Source organism: Hyperoodon ampullatus (genome assembly GCF_949752795.1).
Source record: "Hyperoodon ampullatus genome assembly, chromosome: 1".
Taxonomy (NCBI): Eukaryota; Metazoa; Chordata; class Mammalia; order Artiodactyla; family Ziphiidae; genus Hyperoodon; species Hyperoodon ampullatus.
In genome coordinates this window covers 160,678,618-160,699,540 of record NC_136914.1, presented here as the reverse complement: position 1 = coordinate 160,699,540, position 20,923 = coordinate 160,678,618, and the positions used below count along the sequence as shown (strand labels likewise).

General features: G+C 35.1%; 1 protein-coding gene across 1 annotated transcript in view; it reads right to left on the bottom strand.

The window, feature by feature from the left end:
- Positions 1 to 20,923, bottom strand: part of CENPE (centromere protein E) — a gene marked incomplete at its 5' end in the record, with an annotated part of 73,262 nt that overhangs the window by 6,394 nt on the left and 45,945 nt on the right. The window contains 8 exon segments of the mRNA XM_079704416.1: positions 1,271 to 1,368; positions 2,802 to 2,914; positions 8,452 to 8,637; positions 10,930 to 11,148; positions 13,243 to 13,446; positions 14,116 to 14,313; positions 16,291 to 16,509; positions 18,486 to 18,590. Coding sequence (XP_079560542.1) covers positions 1,271 to 1,368; positions 2,802 to 2,914; positions 8,452 to 8,637; positions 10,930 to 11,148; positions 13,243 to 13,446; positions 14,116 to 14,313; positions 16,291 to 16,509; positions 18,486 to 18,590 — 1,342 coding nt within the window.

Sequence of the window (20,923 nt, the reverse complement as noted above, 5' to 3'; positions counted from 1 at the left end):
CTGCATCGGCAGGCGGACTCTCAACCACTGCGCCACCAGGGAAGCCCCTCAGTTCTATTTTTATCCCTTGAAGTTTTCCAGATAGGAGCTGTGATCATCTTTAACACTATCTCTAATTCTTTTTTTTAAATGAGTGGACAATAATACACACAAATATCATCTTACATTTGCTTGACCTTTAGAATTTTCAGTGTGCATGCACACACAACTTTTAGTTTGATCCTTATTATATACACTGTCTTCAGGATTTCACACAGCCCTTAAGTGAGGGCAATCAGTTCAGAGGTCTGTCCCTGACTGCTAGTTCAATGCTTGTCTTACTATACAAAGCTGCTCCAAGTACTGTTCAGCATTTTCTCTTTTCAAATGAAATATAAGAGATAGAAATACAGAAAAAGGTATAGTTTGAGAGATATATATGCAGAAATTTGATCATTAAACTTGAAGACTGTTCCTAAGATAAATTTCAAAAAGTTTGCAAGTATGCATCAACTCTATGTTTTCAGTATTAAGAACAAGTAGGATAATATTTAGTTATTTTTACTGTGAACTGATAATAGTTTTACTGTGCACATGGTTACAATCTATTAAGACATGTGCTTGTATTTTTATTGGGAAGTGTACTTCTACCCTGATAGTTAAGTCATTCTTTTACAGTGCTGAAGATATCTTCACTAATAGGTGAAGATCTGATTAGGCAAAAGTAAAATTTGTATTTTCTAAAAATCTATAATGGATAGACAGTTAAGATTACAGTAAACTAAAGAGATGTCACAGGATAAAAATGAGCCCAATGAATTCATTTTAAAAATAGTCTTTTCTTGGGGCTTCCCTGGTGGCACAGTGGTTAAGAATCCACCTGCCAATGCAGGGGACATGGGTTCGAGACCTGGTCTGGGAAGATCCCACATGCCACAGAGCAACTAAGCCTGTGCACCACAACTACTGAGCCTGCGCTCTAGAGCCTGTTAACCACAGCTACTGAGTCCACATGTCACAACTACTGAAGCCCGTGCGCCTAGAGCCCATGCTCCACAACAACAGAAACCACCGCAATGAGTAGCCCGCGCACTGCAACCAGAGAAAAACCGGCATGCAGCAACGAAGACCCAACACAGCCAAAAAAATAAAAAAATAAAAAGTTCTTTCTAAATCAGTGATTAACTTAGCTTTATTTTTGACTATCATACCTATAATAGCAGTCTTCAAAATATGTAAGTGTATTGAAGTAAAATGGAAAGATCGGGAAATATCAGCATTTTCTACTTACTTGAGGTATCTTGGGCCTGTTGATTTCTTCTAAGATTTTCTCTCAACAGCCTTATAACTTCTTTTTGATATTCCACAGTGGCTTTTGTCGAAGCGATTCTATTAAGAACAAGAGAAATATGTAAAGGCCCAGAAACTAATTTTTAATGAAGGAATAGACACAACTGCTGTCAAGAATTTTCTAAGACAACACATCACATAAACACAATGTCCTGGTAGCAGTAGATGAGCCCTCATGATACCCTCCTGGTATCATGCACCTCACAGCTATAACACCACTAAATTGGAAGTATTGTTTGGTTGCAGCAGCAATTTTTTTTAACATTGAGAAATCAATTCTTTTTAAATTTCTGGAAGCCCAATAGCTATTAACCGGATATTGTGTAAAATTATATCTGGGGGCACCATAAAATAAATAATTGGTCTGTTACCATGAGGTCCTAGAAATACCTTGAAGGTACAATTACTAGAGCATGAAAGCAAAAAGCAGCTTCCTTTCTACATTGTCAGGAAAGCAAACCCTGGCTGCAGCTCTGGTCTAAGGTGATACAGTCAAAGGTCAAATTCTACTCATTGTTCCCTGGTAGAGACATTTTGTGAACTGTTTGCTTAAGCATTAATCAGCAATGATAAATCAGCAATGATACTCTGCTTTTCTTAGAGGCTGACAGTATCTGCTGATTCAATTCTATAAGTAAAATTGCTTTTTATAATGAAGATCTTAATAGACCTAAGTTTCACTTCTTATCACCGGAGGCCTGGTTAGAACGAATGAAGATTCAGAGTGCTACATTTTAGGCAAAATTAGATATCATCATTAAATATTTATTAAAGATTTATAGGAAGAATTAAAAGTGTTAGGAACCAGAAGGGATCTTAAGAAATCCTTTAATATAAACCTATCCTTTTATTGATTATGAATGAGAGGCCCAGAGAGATTAAACAGCTTGTGTAAGGTGATATATTCATTAGAGGCAACATATTTCTAATTTAGTTTCTCTGACACTGGCTAGTGTTCTTTTCATTATGCTATACCACAAAGAACTTGAGGCATGCTACTACGTATATAGTACTATATATAAATAAATCAGTAAAAAGAGGATATGCTCTTGGGTATTAGGTATTATAATTTAAAAGGAATTACAACTTTTTCATAAAAACACAATGGGAAGAACAAATAAAATTAAGAGAACCAACAGAGACCTTAGTCAAACTGCTAAATACACCACAGGTTCTTAACATTTACTTTCAAGCATAAAAAGGATATTTTAAAGCTATTTAAATATGATTGAGCAAGAAGCTTCCAAAGACATAGTGTGTTAGTAATCAGAATTGTGCTTATTTTAAAAACTTTGCATATGTAATGAGAATTTAATAGATTTAAAATCTGTGAATGTTTGTATTTATTTTTTTAAAAAGCAATAACAATATTTTCATATATTTAAAAAAGTTAACTAATGCAAAGAAATTTATATAGTTTTGAAAGGAAATTTAAGCTTTTAAAGTCATGTTCAATTAAGGCAAAGACATACTCCTTTTCAAAATCCTTGGCATTTTTCATCTTCTCTAGGTCTATTTTCACCAGCTTTGTTTTGAGCTCTTCAATTTCTTCTTTATAGGGCTTAGCCCCTAAAGCAACTTTGTCCTAAATTTTTTAGAGAAAAGAAAAATAAAATAATTTTAGAGCAGTTCTGAAGAGTTGTTAACTGCCTTGATCTGGTAGAAACATTTTAAAACAGCAATCTTCAAATATATAAAAAAGCAAGGAAGGCACAAATTTTAACACTGAAATGAATAACAAATAGATATATGATGTGAAGTATAATTTGAAGCTCTTGGAAGCTAATACGTACTTAGAGAACATATAACTTTTGTTTCTTAGAACAATTTTTTTCCCAATTAAAGAATCTACCTAAACAAATGAAACAAAGGTTGAAAACAATGAAATGGGCAGATGAAGGTTAATCAGGAAAATGAAAGAAAAAGATGTCAGAACAGCAATATAAATATCAAACTAGAACTGAATTTAAGGCACAAAGTATTATGTAGCATTGTTGAGGATATTTTGTAGTCAGATGGTTCAATCCAGTGATATATCTACTTTCTACTCAGCGAAGAAAAATCCATATATAAATCTTTTTTTTAATGAATAGATTTCATTTTCAAAGTAATTTTAGGCTTATGGAAAAATTGAGCAGAGAGTACACAGAGTTCCCATAAACTGTGCCCTCCCCCTGGCCCAACTCTCCTGTTATAACATAACATATTAATGTGGTATATTTGTTACAAATGATGAGCCAATATTGATACATTACTATTAACTAAAGTTCCTAGTTTACATTAGGGTTTATTGTTTGTATTGTATATTCTATGGGTTTTAACACTTGTATAATGACGTGTGTTCATCATTACTCTACCATACAGAATAGTTTCACTGCCTTAAAAACCCCCTGCACTCCACCTATCCATCCTTCCCTCCCTCCCCTTAAACTGTTGGCAATTACTGAACTTTTTACTGTTTCCCTAGTTTTGCCTTTTCCAGAATGTCATATGGCTGGAATCATCCAGTATGTAGCCTTTTCGGATTGGTTTATTTTAATTAACAATACACATTTAAGATTCCTCCATGTCTTTCTGTGGCTTGAGAGCTCACAAATAAATTGAATAAATTGCTCTTTTTATTGCTGTACCACAGCCACACAGTGGAATACTATTAGATATTGAATACAAAATAAACCCATCTAAATAGGAACCCAGAGAGCTCTCTATTCCTCTAGGCTTTCCCACTCCAACCCCTATAAAAACATCTGTACACACACAATGACTAGCAAAGACTAAAAAGATGCAAAGCTTCTAAAAATGACAGATGCTCAGCTTAAGGAGGTTGATGACTGGGTCAGATGAACCCACTGTTTGCTCAGTCAGAGCACCAGTTCAATACCCAGGCCTTCTGGACCAGACACTGATATCAGGGACTCCCTGGGCATGTGTCTGGCTGAAATGGTGTCAGTTTCCTAAGAAACTGCCAAAGTTTCCTCTGAAGTAGCTGTACTATTTGAATTCTGCCATGATGACTGAGTGTTCCTGTTGCTCCACATCCTCACCAGCATTAAGTGTTGTCAGTGTTTTGAATTTTGGCTGTTACGGTATTTTGAGATACCATAGGTATGTAGTGTTATTCTTGTCATTTTGATTTTCAATTCTGTAATAACATGATATTGAGAATCTTTTCTTATGTTTATTTGCCATGTGTCTGTCTTCTTTGGTGGGGTGTCTATTCAGATTTGTGGCCTGTTTTTTAATCGGGTTGTTTGTTCTCTTATTATATTTAGTTTTAAGAGTTCTTTGTATATTCTGGATAACAGTCCTTTATCAGATGTTTTACAAACATTTTTCTCCCAATCTATGGTTTGCCTTTCACAGGGCTAATGTTTTTAATTTAAATGAAGTCCAACTTATCAATTTTTTCTCTCACGGATCATGTTCTTGGTGTTGTGTCTAAAATAGTCATCGCCAAACCCAAGGTCAGCTAGTTTTTCTCCTATCTTATCTTCTAGGAGTTTCCTAGTTCTGTGTTTTATAATTAGGTTTATGATCAATTGAGTTAATTTTTGTGAAATGTGTAAGGTCTGTGTCAAGCCTTGTTTTTTCGCTTGTGAATGTGCAATTGGTCCAGCACCATTAGTTGATAAGATTATCCTTTTCCACTGAACCACTGAATTGCCTTTGCTCTTTTGTCAAAGATCAGTTGACTATATTTGTGTGGGTCTATTTCTGTGCCCTCTATTCTATTCCATTGATCTATTTGTCTATATACTGTTTTAAAAATTCAAAGAACTCCAAAAACAATTATCCATTTATGATATCAAAAAAAATTTTAAATATATTCTACAAGTGCAGAAGTTACAGTAACTTTTTACCACAATATAATGAAATAAATTAGTCATACATAACATTGTTTAAAATAATTCTTACGTTAAAAAAAAATCAAAATTGGAAATACTGCCTTAGAAATGAAAGACAATAAGAATTCCATATTTCAGACGTTTGGCATGTGATGGAAGCTGAACTCAAGACATACTGATCACCTTAAATAGTTTTTCTAATAAACTGAAAGTATAATTTTTAGTTAACATGATCTATTTATCATCTATATTTTAGATGGATTCTGTTAAGAAACTTTCCTTGTTCTACCAGAAAAAGAATTCCTTTGGGAGTATGAATTAAATTACATCAAATTTAGAAATTAATTTGGGAAAAACTGATGGATGTACAGTATTTAGGTTCCAAAACAGGAAATGGCAAGTTTCAAATCTTAAACCACACGTTCTCCTATATTACTCTTTGAAGTTCTGTTGTTCCTTTCATATATGTTTTCCTCATCTTTTGTTTACTCTTCAAACACTTTATTTTAGATTCTGTGGCCATTATAAGATTTTTTTCCTATTGTGTAGGATGTCCATAAAGTTCTAGTGCAGTTGAAATTTTTAACAAATTCACTGTTATTTGACATAAACAATTTGTAAAGATACAACAGAGGAAAAATATAAAGATTTAAATGAAATTGTTAATGATTCATTTGTTCAAACTACTTTCTTCCATATTCCATTAATAAACCCTACATTATACTGGATAGGTATTTTCAAATAGTGGTAAATAGTTTTTTTTTTTTTATTATGCCAACTCTTGAGTTACATGCAAAAGGTTGTATTTCATAGAATATTTATATAATACACAGAAACAAATTTTTCAAAAATTCAAACTGTACAAAGATTTTTATGGATACCCTGTATTTTGCTTTCTTTCCCCAAGGATGCTGTACAAGCCCCCCCAGACCCCGCTATATTATCTAAATGGTTACTTCTGGTATGCAGTAAAGATACTTGTCTCTCCATAATATAGGTATCAATCTATACTTAATGTGAAGTTTGCTGCTCACTCCCTCTTTCTTTATGCCCTTTCTTCACTTATATGAGGAAATTAGAACCACTCTCTCTTGCCCCCCACCTGCCCCTTTTTCTCTCTTACTCACGCCTGCTCCATCTCAGTATCTTTTAGTTACTCCACATCTCTGCTCCATATGTTCATGCTCCCATCTAGTCTCATGACTTTTATATGCTGACAATTCCCCAAACTTACACCTCAAGTTTAGATCTCTCTCTCTCTCTCTCAGACTCACATATCCAACTGCCTAAGACATATCTCATATCTCAGCTTGGGTGTCCCCAGTAGGCATTTCAAATTCAACGTGCTCAAAACTGAACTCTGAGTCTGCTCCCATGTTTTCAAACTTGCTCTTCTGGCAGTATTTTCTATCTCCATAAATGGCAAGTCCTTTTTCCAGTTGCTCAGGCCAAAAACTAGGGAAATCATCTCCGACTCCAAGAAATATGAGAGGAAGAGATGTGTGCCACTTCTGGGCTAGAGCCTTTGAGAGCAGAGATTTTAAGATATTTTAGCTTCTCCATCTTGTCCCTTTCTTGTTAGCCCAAGCATGGACAGCTTACAACCTGGCTTTAACCACTAAGATGAAAACAGCACCCAAGGGCATGGCAGAGAAACAAGATGGGAGAAATGTGGGCCTCTGATTGATCATGTGGAATGAAGCCATCCCCCAACCTGGAATTCACGCTTTTATATGAGTTAGAGAAATAACCTTCCATCTTATTTGAGCCATTGCATTTTTGGTTCCCTTTGCTGTAGCAGCTAGCATGTCACACTAACGCACCCTTCTGTATTCTATCTTCAAAGAGCAATTTTTAAAAAATTAAGTAAGACCATAATATCCTTTAGCCAAAATCCTCTGATGATTTCCCATCTCACCCAGAATAAAAACCAAAGTAGTCTGCAAGACCCTTTATGAGTTGATTCTCTGCTGCTTCTCACCTTATTTCCCACCTCTATTCTCTCGCTCACTCTGCTCAGGAGACAATGGCTTTCTTGTGGTTTCTTAAATATGTCTAGACTGTTTCTGTGTTGAAGCCTTTGTGTTTGCTATGTCCTTTGCCTAGAAGGCCCTTTCCCTACCACATCACTCACCCCATCACTTCACGTCACCTTAAAGGTGTGGCTCTCCTCAATGCCCTTTTATAAAGTCACATCTCTTTCCCTTATACCCCAACTCTCACTCAGTATCCACGTACCCTTGTCTGGATTAATTTTTTTCCATTGCACTTTTCACCATTTGACACACACATATACTTCATTATTTTCTGTCTTCCTGAACAAGAACATAAACTCCTTGAAGGAAGGGAGAAACTTCTATTTTTTTTCCCATTGCTGTATACATGGCATCTAGAACAATGACCAATACACAGCAGGTACCCAAAAATATTTGTTGGAAGAATAAAAATGTGGTCATTTAATTATTTGAAATATTAAAAAATTACTATCAAAAATTCTAAAGCCTCACAGTTGATTTTCTTGGTTTTTAGCTATACCAACAATTGGTGAAAAACAAAACTGAGATTATTTTCTCTTGCCTCTCTGTTTCATGTCTCACTGAATGAATCAGAATTTTTAGAACAATGTTAAATAATGGAAAGAACAGACATCCTTGACTTATTCCTAATTTTAACTGCAATGAAGAGACATTGGAGCAGGAATAGCACAAACACTTATTAGGGCTGGACTCGAGTAGCAGAAGTGTGAGAAGTGGCTGGGCTAAAACAAAAGGGAGTGGTAAGGATATGATGAATGAGGGTGCAAACTGTGTAATGGCATTCATGGTCAAAAAGATTTATACTACTGCTCTTTATAAAGAAAATAGGTCAGAGTCAGCCGAAAGGCTGGGACTCAATAACAAGGGATTAAGCAGAAGAAAAGAGAATTTTAAAATGCACTTATCTAATAAAGAATGTTAAATATTTAGATAGCAAGCCTTTTTTTAAAAAATAAAAAAATACATTTTAAACTATAAAGAATAATATTTATATCTCTTAAAAATAATTTTTCTAGGAAGATAAAAATTATTATATTGAATGAAAATATACTCCTGCATTTCATTTCTAAGTTGTCACTTGCTTTTTAAAAGTTTGAGTACTGAACTTCAGATATTCATAGATAATAGGAAGTTGAAGTAAAAGTTGAGTCCTAGATTATCTGCCAAATTCAACAGTAAAAGAAAAAAAAAACAACAACCAAACAAACCCTTTTATTTATAAAATGAGTTTGTTAAATTACCTGAAGTACTTGGATCATTTCTTTTGTTTTTTCAAGGCAATCATTTGATTCATTAACTTGCCCTTGAAGTTTTTTTATTATGTCATTAGTCATCTCAAGTTCTTTCTGCATCTTTATAATCTTGCCTTCCTCATGCATAGCGCTTTCTTTAGCTTCATGGAGTGACGTTTCCAGCTCTTGAGTTTTCTATTAGAAAAAGTACACGTTTAAGGTCTGCCATATAGACAGAGTCACAGTATATAAGTTTAAGACAAAAATAATCATATATAGGAATTAATTTTCACAGATTTCACTAACAAAGGATAGAAAAGAAGAGAAGCCAATGTCACTCAATTTACACATGTATTTCTTTTTATTTATAAGCTGATGTCTTTTGGATTAAAAAATGCCCACATTTTACATTATAAGGTTTAGCGTTTATTTACTAGTTAGCATGGTGCCAAGCATATTAAATAGGTACTCACATTTTAAATTAACACCACTTAGAGAAAGTACATTTGATAATTAGCTCTTTAAAGTAATACATGTCTTTTCCTTTATTTTTATTACCTACTTTTTAACTTGAAAAATACAAGCATATGGAAAAATTCAGAGGCATTTGATGAAGATTAAGTTTCCCCACCTCAGAACCCTAGCTGACCCTGAATGAAGCAATGACTAAACTCTTTCAGGTGTATCCTTCCAGAAGTTTCCTATGTGTATCTAAGCGTAAGTGAATATTCAGTTCATGAAAACAGTCATACACACAGTAGGAAATAAATATATAGTTACTAAATATATAGTATACTAAATATATAGTTCTGCATTTTAAAAAAAATCTAATAATATATTTTTCAGATCTTTCCATTATCGATACATATAGATCTCTCATATCTGTTTTCATGGATACATACATCCTGTTTCACGGAGATCATCCACTAATGAACACTTAGGTTATTTCCAGTTTTTTCCAAGTACAAAAATACTGGAATTTAAATACCTGAATTTGTTCATATTTATAAGATTATTCACATACATATATATGCAGGTTTTCCTGGAAAATATGTTTTTTGACCTACTCAGAATTTATTTTTGTTTCATGAGTGGGGTAGAAATCCAGACTTTTCCCCCAGACAGCTAGGTCGTTGCTCTGAAACAAACATTAAGTAAATTGTCTTTTCCCCACTGAGCTGACTGTTACCATTATCATATACTAAATTCTCATACTTATCTGAGTATGCTGCTGAACTCTGTTCTGTTCCAATGCTCTGTTTACCTATTTCTGCATCATTACCAAACTACTCTAGTTATCTATTCCTGTATCATTACCAAATTACTCTAATTTGGCATAGTTACCAAACTAATGGCATATTATTTCTTATCTGATAGGGCACTTCCTGGGTCACTAAAGACGTAATCTCCCTCTGCTTCTTTATCTTATTGCTTTGGTAGATGGGTTTCAAATTTCTGCTATTTTATCTCTGCCAGCTGACTGAGGTAGTGTAGTGCGGCAAACCAATCAATTGTATACTAGTGATCTTCTAGTTTCCACTGGTAATGATTAAACTAGTGGTTGATATTTTATTATAAGTATTTATTTTGGTAAAAATGATAAGTTATAAGTTAATATAAGTGTATAAGTTATATACACTCTTGGGTGCCCTACTAAGTCATTTTGTGTGCTAACAAAATAAAATAGCATGTTTGCTTTACAGAGTCCCACGTAAGGGTAGTTAATAAAGTAACTGAATTATTCAAATAACATACTGATTCTTGGACACAGGTTAATCTGCTTAAGAAATCTGTTATATTTTTGGCCTCTTCCATTTTGATCTTGATTATAACACTAACCAGTATGAAAGACACTGATGATAATTAGAGAAAAACTAAATTGCTCTTCCCCCCAAACTAGTTCTGTATACAGACACAGATTATATTTTAATAGAAAGTCACATGATTTAGGAAACTTACACTGTATGGTAATAATACTTTAAGTGTCTGTATCTAGTAATCAAATTAAGCTATGAGTTACTTCTGTTTTATAATCCAAAGGGAAGTTCTTATATAATGTCTAGCTTCATAATTAGTTGAGTGATAGCCACGATAGAACTATATTTAAAAACAAACCTGGGCTTCCCTTGTGGCGCAGTGGTTGAGAGTCCGCCTGCCGATGCAGGGGACACGGGTTCGTGCCCTGGTCTGGGAAGATTCCACATGCCGTGGAGCGGCTGGGACCGTGAGCCTGCGCATCCAGAGCCTGTGCTCCACAACAGGAGAGGCCGCTACAGTGAGAGGCCCGCGTACCGCAAAAAAAAAAAACCAAAACAAGCCCATCACACGGACACAAAGATGGTCCATGTTCCTTAACACATTCAATACTATAATTTTGCTCTGAAGTGTTATATAAGACGTGTTACATATAAATGTTATATAAGATGTTAAATGCATTTTTAAGTCTTTGATGAAGTTGCAAATTGAAAAACATAAGAAAGTACATACCTCTGTGGCTTGTTGTGTAGTTCTTGATGTAACACGAAGATTCTTATTGTCTTGTGTAGTAGGATTAACAAGGGCACCAGAGGTCAGGGAGATCTTCAAAGTTTGGTAGATTTTAAACAGTTTTTCATTGTTCTCTCTCATTGATTTCAGATCATGTTCCCATTCTTTGGCTATGGTGGCATTTCTTTCTTCGAATTCTGTTGATTCATTCATTATAGCCTATTGGATAGTAAAAACACCATTATAGCTCTAAGATGAACAACATTAAAAAAAAACCCACTATGAAAATAATAGATTTCTAGGACAAGGCATATGCCAAAATTATTCAGAATATTCCAGAACAGCACTTTAATAGAATGTGAACATTCTTTGTGGTTTGCGTCAGGTCCTGAAATTTCAAACGATGTTGGATGTTGGTGATGAGAATAAAAGAATAAAGGCTGGAGAGCATTCGTGTTGATTTGCAAGATGATAATCTTCCCTTATTAGATCAGTACTAATGTATGAAGAAGAATCTGAAGAATTGTGCAGGTTAAAGTTATTATGTATGTTATGACACATATCATGTCATATATAAACATTAACTGACATCTAATAGCAGAGCATAACCAATAAACTTAACAACAAGCTATTTTCATTCCAAACCTCAGTGGTTCCAGGGAAAATCATTCACTGACTTTTGGTAATTAATCTGAAAACCTTGTATTTCTGTGTAGGGAATAATGATCAACCAATGTCTTCTTTTACATCAAAGGCTAACTAACTCTGAAATTAGTCATATCATCTTTTTACTTCCTAATTCCTAAGGGATGTATTTTTTTGCTCTCATCATGGATGCCTTATTGGTCTTACCTATAAATTTCTTTGTGGTTTTATGGCAATTCTGTCAGACTTGGATCCTAAATTAGCTGTGTTCTTGCTGGCATCCTGGACCCTCCATGGCTCTAGCCTATGGACCTCCCACCATATAGAACTACCAGTTCCTTCTTTCCGGGTGCTGGAAGAAGCCACATATCCATGCTGATCCATGCTGATACCCACAGCAGGAATCCCTACTTTCTTTTCTTTTCCTTTTTATTGAAGTATAATTGATTTACAATGTTGTGTTAGTTTCAGGTGTACAGCAAAGTGATTCAGTTATACATACATATGTATCTTCTTTTTCATATTCTTTTCCCTTATAGGTTATTACAAAATATTGAGTATAGTTCCCTGTGCTAAGCAGTAGGACCTTGTTGAAGGAATCTCTACTTTCTAACCACAACTGGGCCCTCAACATTCCAGAACAACATGGAATTATATGGAAATTATCTTATCCAAACATCAGTTATGCTTATCTCCATTGACTGTGGACTTTTTTTTTTTAAACAGCTCATTTACTATTTTGCTTGGGGTATTCAACAAATGGATGAACAATCTAGCCACAGGAAAACATTTTTTTTTAAACATTATCTATATTTCAATGTGATTTTAGTTTCCAGATGAAGTTAAAGTCTTTGTCTGGAAATAACTACCCAAACATAGGAATATAAAACCAATATTAAAAGCTGTAATATTAATCCAGGTCCCTTTGTTCCAATTACATATAATAACAAGCAACTTTCTGATTACTGCATATTTTACTAGGTATATGAGATAGGGATTACTTCAGAAAGTAGAATGAATATTCTGATCAGTGGAAAGTAAAACAAATTAATAAACTGGTCGTAAGCAATGTTGGTTCTTATGAATCTGTCCACTAGGGCTGATCACCTTGGGAACAATGATTACAAACCACATTTTTGAACATCAAAGTTGAAGGATCAGGGCATGTGACAGTGACAGCGCTGAGACAAAAAGCATGTGAGTGAGGCCTTATTAATAACGCAGCTGGCTAGGCTTGTCCAGGGCTTTCCTACAGTTGCTGCCTGTAGCCCTGAAACAGGCTCATGTCTCACCTTGTCTGAGCCTACTTGGGGAAAAGGCTCAATTCCTACAGAAGCAGTGAGAAGTGAGAAAAGAAAGAGGAGAATCACAAGAGGATTCCGGATTCCACAGATTCCAAATCTGTGTGTAACAAACTGATTACTACACACCAAGATTTTGTTATCTTCTTTACAAGGATAAATATATATTTAATTATCCTAAGGAAGCATAATACATTAGAGGCAGAAGATGTTTTACATAGTCAATTTTTTTCACAAAGCATATACAAATAAATTTTAAGAAAATACTTAAAATTAAGTTGCTCTAAGTATTTTTACAAATGAAGTATAAAAATTAAAGCAGACAACAACAAAAAAAATGAGGTAGCACAAGAAAATTACTACTTACAATTATTTTGTTATTATAGAAGTTATTCACTTGAAAAATACTATCAGTTTCTTTCTGGATGCCATTTTTAAGCTTTTCTATATCAAAACGAGCATTCAACCACTCTTCCAAAAACCGGGTCATTTCTTTTCTATTACTTAGTACTTGCTGAAATTCAGTCTCTATGCTATGGCAATCACTTTCTGAAAAATCCTTGAGAATTTCCTGAGAAAAATAAGCATTGAATCACATGAACATTAGAAAAGTTTTAATCTAAATATCATAAAAAGGGGAAAACACCTTATTGAACTCTTACTCTTAATATTTTGAAGTACTGTAAATATAATTCTAATTTAAAACTTTAGTTATTGGATAAAAAAATTTTAGTGTATAGCCTAATGGAGGCACGTCTACAAATCTGCATGTTAGAATTAAAATCCCTCAAAACTATAAAACTGTGACTAATAATCACAAAATATGAATTGTTTCTGGATGTAGTTTTTCTGTGCATAAAACAGGCTGTACATGGTTTTGGGAATTGAATGCCAGCCTCATACTGCTGAGAGGGAGCAGGACACTTCATGCAGAGTTGTTGTAAGAAAAAGGTTTCTGACTCCCAGTCACAGATCTAGGAAGTTTTAGAAGGCATTCGGAAACTTATTCTGGGGTTCCATGAATTCCCACTTGATGATATTACATCTATTTTCTGTATCTTTGGGGTTCTGAAAGGAGGCTAGACTATTACTTGGCACTCTTTACATCTGACCAGCTGTCATTCTGCAACTGACTTTTAATTTTTGGTAAATAAAAATGACTCTAAACATATGAAAAGGTACTTTTCTACTTGATAAAAAGGCTTGAAATCTAATTAAACCCATTTTAAACAAATTGTACCTTAATATGCAGATCCATACTCTGGCTCAATTTGAGGTCCCTTAATTCTTTGGGCGGCACATCATAATCTTGTTGAAGGTGCTGTATTTTAATTAGCAGTTCATTTTGCTTTTCCACTTCATCAATAAAAGCCACTTCAAGTTTATTGATGGATTCATGTTGTTCTTCCTTTATCTTTGTAACATGGCTTAACACATACTTGCAGAAAAACATTAAACGAATTGGGAAATGAAACTTGTACCACATTTAGATGAAGTTTTAAACCCCTGAGACTATGAGGCAGGATGGCATCTCTTATTATCTATATCCTCTGGTAAGTGAGGGAGAAGGAAAGAGCCTCTCTCTATCCCCAATTTTCTCTTCTCAGCAACTTGGGAGAATAACTTCCAGGCCTCCATCTAGTTCCATATTTCTGACTTGCCCCTGGATATACCTCATGGATGTCCTACAGTTACCTCAAATTCAATAGATTTAAAATGAAAAAAAATAAAAAATAAATAAAATGCACATGATTCCTTTCCCTAGAAACCCACCTTTGCCTGTTTACCCCCCTTTTGGTTAATTATGTCATCAATCACCCAGGTCCCAGCTAGATACCTGAGATTCATTTTCAACATCTTCTGCCTACCTTGATTGGGTAACCAAAATGGGTATGACATGTCCCCAGATTTACTTGTCAAGCATATTTAGATGTGTGGCTTTAAGGTGACAATAATTTGAATGCCATATGCTTCACGGATCTCCTCAATAAGTTCTGGATATCTGATTGCCAGGGTTTGTGGAAGAATATCAGGGTGTAAGGGGCAATTTACCTAGGAAGGGCAGATACCAGCTCCCTACTTCCTTAACACCCACCATTCCTTAACTCTTATAATTTGGCCTTTTCCTTAACTACTCAACTAAAACTGCTCTGACAGATGTCACCAGTGAGCTCTATGATCAACAAATTGAGGAGATCTCTTCAGTCCACATTCTAGCTGACTGAAGCATCTGCCACTCTTGACTACTTCATCTTTGACGTACTCTCCTCCACTGACTTAAGTAATAGCACTGTTGCTTGATTCTTTTCTGTCACTTTCACTTTTCTAACCTTGAACCCATGAGTTGCTCTTTTCTGCTACTGTCTCTTGGAGAACTATCTTTTCTGGAGTTCGGATCTTATCCGAACTTATCCCCAAACTCTTATTCCTCTATTATGTTTTCTGGGCGACCTTACACATGTTGTGCAATCTATCATCTATATGAATACCAAATCTTTATCTTTAGTCCTGACTTTTCTCCTGACAAGCCTCAGACTCTTGACTAAATGCCTGCTTGGTCTCCCTTCTTAGACATTCTGTCTTAGGTATCTCTCTCTACCTCAAAACATCTCAAACTAAACACCTAATCTCTTTTCCCTCTCTATCTCAGTTAATGGTACCACTCTCCACAAACCTGGCTAAGCCCAAATCCTGGGACTCAGTCTAAACTTCTTTCCCATACCTCCACCACCAATCACACGAACTACTATGTTAAGCTGCCAAATGTTTCTTTAATCTCGTCTGTCCTCTCCATTCCTATGAATCCTTCCTTAGCAGTAGAGTCGCTCATAATAGCTCATCTGGACCACTGCAACTGTCTCTTATCTCTTCTCTCTGCCACTAGGCTTATCCTCCACAAACTCATTTCTTCTTTGTCTGCAGTGAAGTATCTAAAATGATAATCTGATCATGCTACAGCCACCACCTTAAAATAACTGTCCAATGGCTCTGCCTCATTTACAAAATGAACTCCAAGCTTTATCGTTTGAGTCAGTCTTCTACTACAGTCTTATCTTCTTTAACTTTTTATCTGGTATGTCATATAATCTAAACGTACTTCTTTCGCTACACTTATTACCTGTTTATATGTCTGCCTAACTCACTATGAGATCCTTGAGATGTTATTCATACTTGTCTCCTGAACACCTGGACAGTGTTTAGGCCCATAGGCAAAGCTCAGGTTTTGTTGAATAAACAGGTCCTAGGTGCACTGAGGACCTTGCACACACTGTTCTTAGACCCAAATAATCTTTAATCCAGCTGTAAATATACTAAATAACAAATATGTCAACTCTCAAAGCAGGACTTAAACACTAAAGTTTGTAATGGAAATTTATAGTGATATTTACAAAGATATTACTAAAAAAGATGGTACCTGAAGTTTCTTCATGACTCTATGAAATTCCATGGAACATCTTTGGTTTGCAGTGAGAAGTTTTTGAATTTGCTTGCTTTGTGGACATGGAAGTGAGAGGTTTGCTTTTACTCTAATTGAAAGCTCTTTTTGTGTTTCGATTTCCTTCTTCAAGTCAAGAGACAATCTATTTAAGCACTCATAATGATTATCCATCTCTGAGTATCTCTTAAGAAGCTCCTAAAGAAAATAAGAATTTATTCAATTTACCAATTCACTCTAATTTAATAAGAAATAGTCTCAGCCCTAGAATTGCAACAAAACTTAATTCTTTAATACTTTTTGTAGGAGAAAAATAAATTACGACCTTCATGTTTATAAACAAAAGCGAACTCTTATTGTTGATTTTGGATTATAGAAATTATTGTGGAAATTTAAAAGAATTTAAACAAATATAACAAAGAAAACCAGAAGCAACCATTGTTAGCATTTTGCTGCATTTTCTTTTGGTCTCTTGAACATCCATGATTTGAAGGAGCATTTATTTACAAAGTCTGAAGAGAAATGTGAGTGAATTCAATCTAGTATGTATTGTAGCTCAAGGCTGAATGCTGGCTTCTATGTACAGAAGGCAGTGTAAGTGAGCAGATAGGTGACTAAGAATCAAACTAGTTATATGTCAACTTGGTGGAGCCTCTTCACATATTTCTATTATCTGCCTAGAATCCAAGTTTTCTAACCTTTGATCAGAGTTTGTGTTCAGGTTCTAGCTCTGCCACTTACTGACTGGGGAAACATTGAGTCATTTTCACCACTACAAAATGAAGACCACAATAATTGCCACAAAGTTTTCTAGGGGATCAAATATTAAATAATATCTATATCTATGCAATCTATAAAATATATAGACATTATAGTTTAAAGGAAATAAAATTATATTTGTAAAAATGCTTCTATGCCCAAGTTTTACTTTGTCAGACCTGGTTTCAAATCCTGAGTCTACTAATTTACTACCTATGTGACCTTGGGTAACCACTAAACTTCCTCTCTGAGCCTCAGTTTGTTTGTTTATAAATGGAACAATAAAACCCATCTCATGAGGTAAAGCACCTAGTACAGTGCCTGCATGTGGAAGACACTCAATGAGCCTAGGCCCATCAACACAAATGACGAGAGGCTAGGCAAGTGACCCCTTGGTCAGAGTACAGGTGGAAGAACAGATTAAGTTCAAGTTGTTACAGTCATGTAATAAATAACATGTTTAGTTCAGGGTGTTAAATTATAGAAGGGGCTTCTGACAACAACAAGCTCTCTTTTTTATAATTTAAGGAAAAGCTAGATAGATGTTCATTAATGTGGGATGTTGGAGGGGGGATTCTTCCTTTAGTCTTAGAATGAATCACATTATGGCATGGAACAGCACTGTATGGTCATCTATTTGTACTTTTAAGAAATACGTACTGAATGCTGATACCTGTCAGGAATTTTTCTAAGTGATATAGCCATAACCAACACAAAAATTTTTTAGGGACTTTGCATTCTAATAGGGGTGAGAGTAAATCCTGTTGGCTTTACCCTCAATATGTATTCAGAATCCGAACACTTCTCACCAGTTCCGCTGCTACCTCTTTGGGCTGAGCCAAAGCCATTACCTTTGCCTGGGTTACTAAAATTAGTCTTTCAAATGGTCCTCCTGCTTCCACACATTTTCAAAAACATTCCTTTAAAATGTAACTCAGATCATGTCTCTCTGTACTCAAAATTGTCCAAGGGATTCTCCATCTTACTCACAGTAAAACCCAAAGTCCGCTTAAGGCCCCACAGCCTGCCTCTTCCCCATTAACTCCTGACCTCACTTCTAACTGGCTATCCTCCTTCTTGATGTTCCTGGAACCCACCAGGCAGGCTTCTGTCTCAGAAGCTTTCTACTTGCTGTTCCCTCTGCTTATACTACTCTTCCCCTGTATACCTGTGTGGCTTGATCCTTTACTTTTTTCAGGTGTTTGCTCAAACATCACCTTTCCAGTGAGGCTTGAAAATCACAAACTCCTTTGTTTTCTGTGTGTGGTGTATGCACGTATATATGTACACATATACATATTTGTACTAGATTATAAAGTTTAGAAAAATATTGAGCATTATCTATTCATTCCACATTAGGCCTTTGGAAGGGTATTACAAATAATCATTTGTAATATTAACAGGAGAGCACTTACTTTTATCCTGAAGCACTTTTCTCTCAGGCTGTCTATAAGGTGTTGGTTTCCATCACACAGTAATTTTTTTTCATATTTTACTACCTCTTCGTGGTTCTGTTGATTCTGCTTTGATACAAAGAAATAAACAAGGCTTCAGCTATAACTATATTAACATATAATGTCTAATCATATACTTTGATTACATTTTTATCTTTTCAATAATGGAATTAAATATCACACATGTAACTCAAAAGCAATGTTAAAAATGCTCAGAAAATGAATAACAGTAACACTAAGTCTTATGCTGAGTGACCTCAACTCATTGGAAAAAGTGGGAAAACCACATATTTTTTGAAGATAGGATTTGTTGCTTTACTATCTATAGTTGCGAATTGGATTTTAGATATATCTCTGGTTCCTACTCTTAAAAATCTCTTAGGGGCCTCCCTGGTGGCGCAGTGGTTGAGAGTCCGCCTGCTGATGCAGGGGATACGGGTTCGTGCCCCGGTCTGGGGGGATCCCATATGCCGCGGAGCGGCTGGGCCCGTGAGCCATGGCCGCTGAGCCTGCGCGTCCGGAGCCTGTGCTCCGCAACGGGAGAGGCCACGACAGTGAGAGGCCCGCGTACCGCAAAAAAAAAAAAAAAAAAAAAAAAAAATCTCTTAGAATCACTGCTGCCAACTCATATATGCTAGCAAAATCAAGTATACTACCTATGGTGTTCCAAGCCCTGTTCATATATTCTTTCCAGCACCTTGGAACAGAAAATTCATATCCTGTTTATATTTTGTATTTCTGATTAAAAGTGCAAAATAAAACATTATTCAATAAATATTTGTTGAATGAATTAAGCCTATAAATTTAGTTAGAGCCCACATAAAGATGATTTCCAACTGTCTGAAATTTCTACTGAGATTACAAATGGTATTGCTTTCCATTTTATTATTTCTTTACTATGAGATAATGATGAACATGAGAATGAAATATGAAAATAAGATTTTTATAGATTTCATACAATTTATTTGTCTGAATTTTATAGAGGGATTCAGTTCAGTTCTTTAAGATATGTGATTCTGAATATCTATAAATATTAGTAGAACTTCCTTTTTTATACTCATCTTGCTTTTCTTCCTTCTAACTTCACTAACAAGAGCCTATGTTTAAAACTGTATTGTGTAGAGGTAGAGAAATGAGATATTTAATCTTTTACAAATATTTCTCCACTGAGAATAATGTTATTTCCTGGTTTAAAAACCCTTTTAAAAATTACACTGAAGAAAATAGTCTGCTTTATTTAACAATTTTTTTTTCTTAAAACTAAAGAATTGGGAGGGGAGTTTGGGGGAGAATGGATACATGCACATGTATGGCTGAGTCCCTTTGCTGTGCACCTGAAAGTATCACAACATTGTTAATCGGCTATACCCCAATAGAAAATAAAAAGTTAAAAAAAAAAAGGTATTTTCTGAAAAATAAAAACATTACTTTGAAAAGATAAATGTACCCTAATGTTTATAGCAGCATTATTTACAATTGCCCAGATATCGAAGCAACCCAAGTGTCCATCAACAGATGAACATATAAAGAAGATGTGGTATATATATATATATATATATATATATATATATATATATATACACACACACACACGCACATACACAATGGAATACTACTCAGCCATAGAAAAGAATGAAAATTTCCCATTTGCAACAACATGGATGGACTTCTAGGGTAATATGCGAAGTGAAATAAGTCAGACAGAGAAAGACAAATACTGTATGATATCACTTACATGTGGAATCTAAAAAATATAACAAACTAATGAATATAACAAAAAAGAAGCAGACTCACAGATATAGAGAACAAGCCAGTGGTTACCAGTGGGGAGACGGAAGGGGGAAGGGACAATATAGGGGTAGGGGATTAAGAGGTACAAACTATTATGTATTAAATAAGCTACCTGGATATACTGTACAACATGGGGAATAGACAATATTTTATAATAACTATAAATGGAGTATAACCTTTAAAAATCGTGGATCACTATATTGTACACCTGTAACATATAATATTGTACATCAACTATACTTCAATTAAAAAAAATGTTCTTACCAAAAAAAAAAAAAAGTGGTAATATCTGAATAACATCATTTTGGCTTCTTTTAAAACTATTTTCTATTTGTGTGAAAAATTATAATTAATAGTTTCCCTCGGGCTTCCCTGGTGGCGCAGTGGTTGAGAGTCTGCCTGCCGATGCAGGGGATATGGGTTCGTTCCCCGGTCTGGGAAGATCCCACATGTCCCAGAGCGGCTGGGCCCATGAGCCATGGCCGCGGAGCCTGTGCATCCGGAGCCTGTGCTCCACAACGGGAGAGGCCACAACAGTGAGAGAGGCCTGCGTACCGAAAAAAAAAAAAAAAGTTTCCCTCATTATCCTTTACTGTCTGTAGACGTTT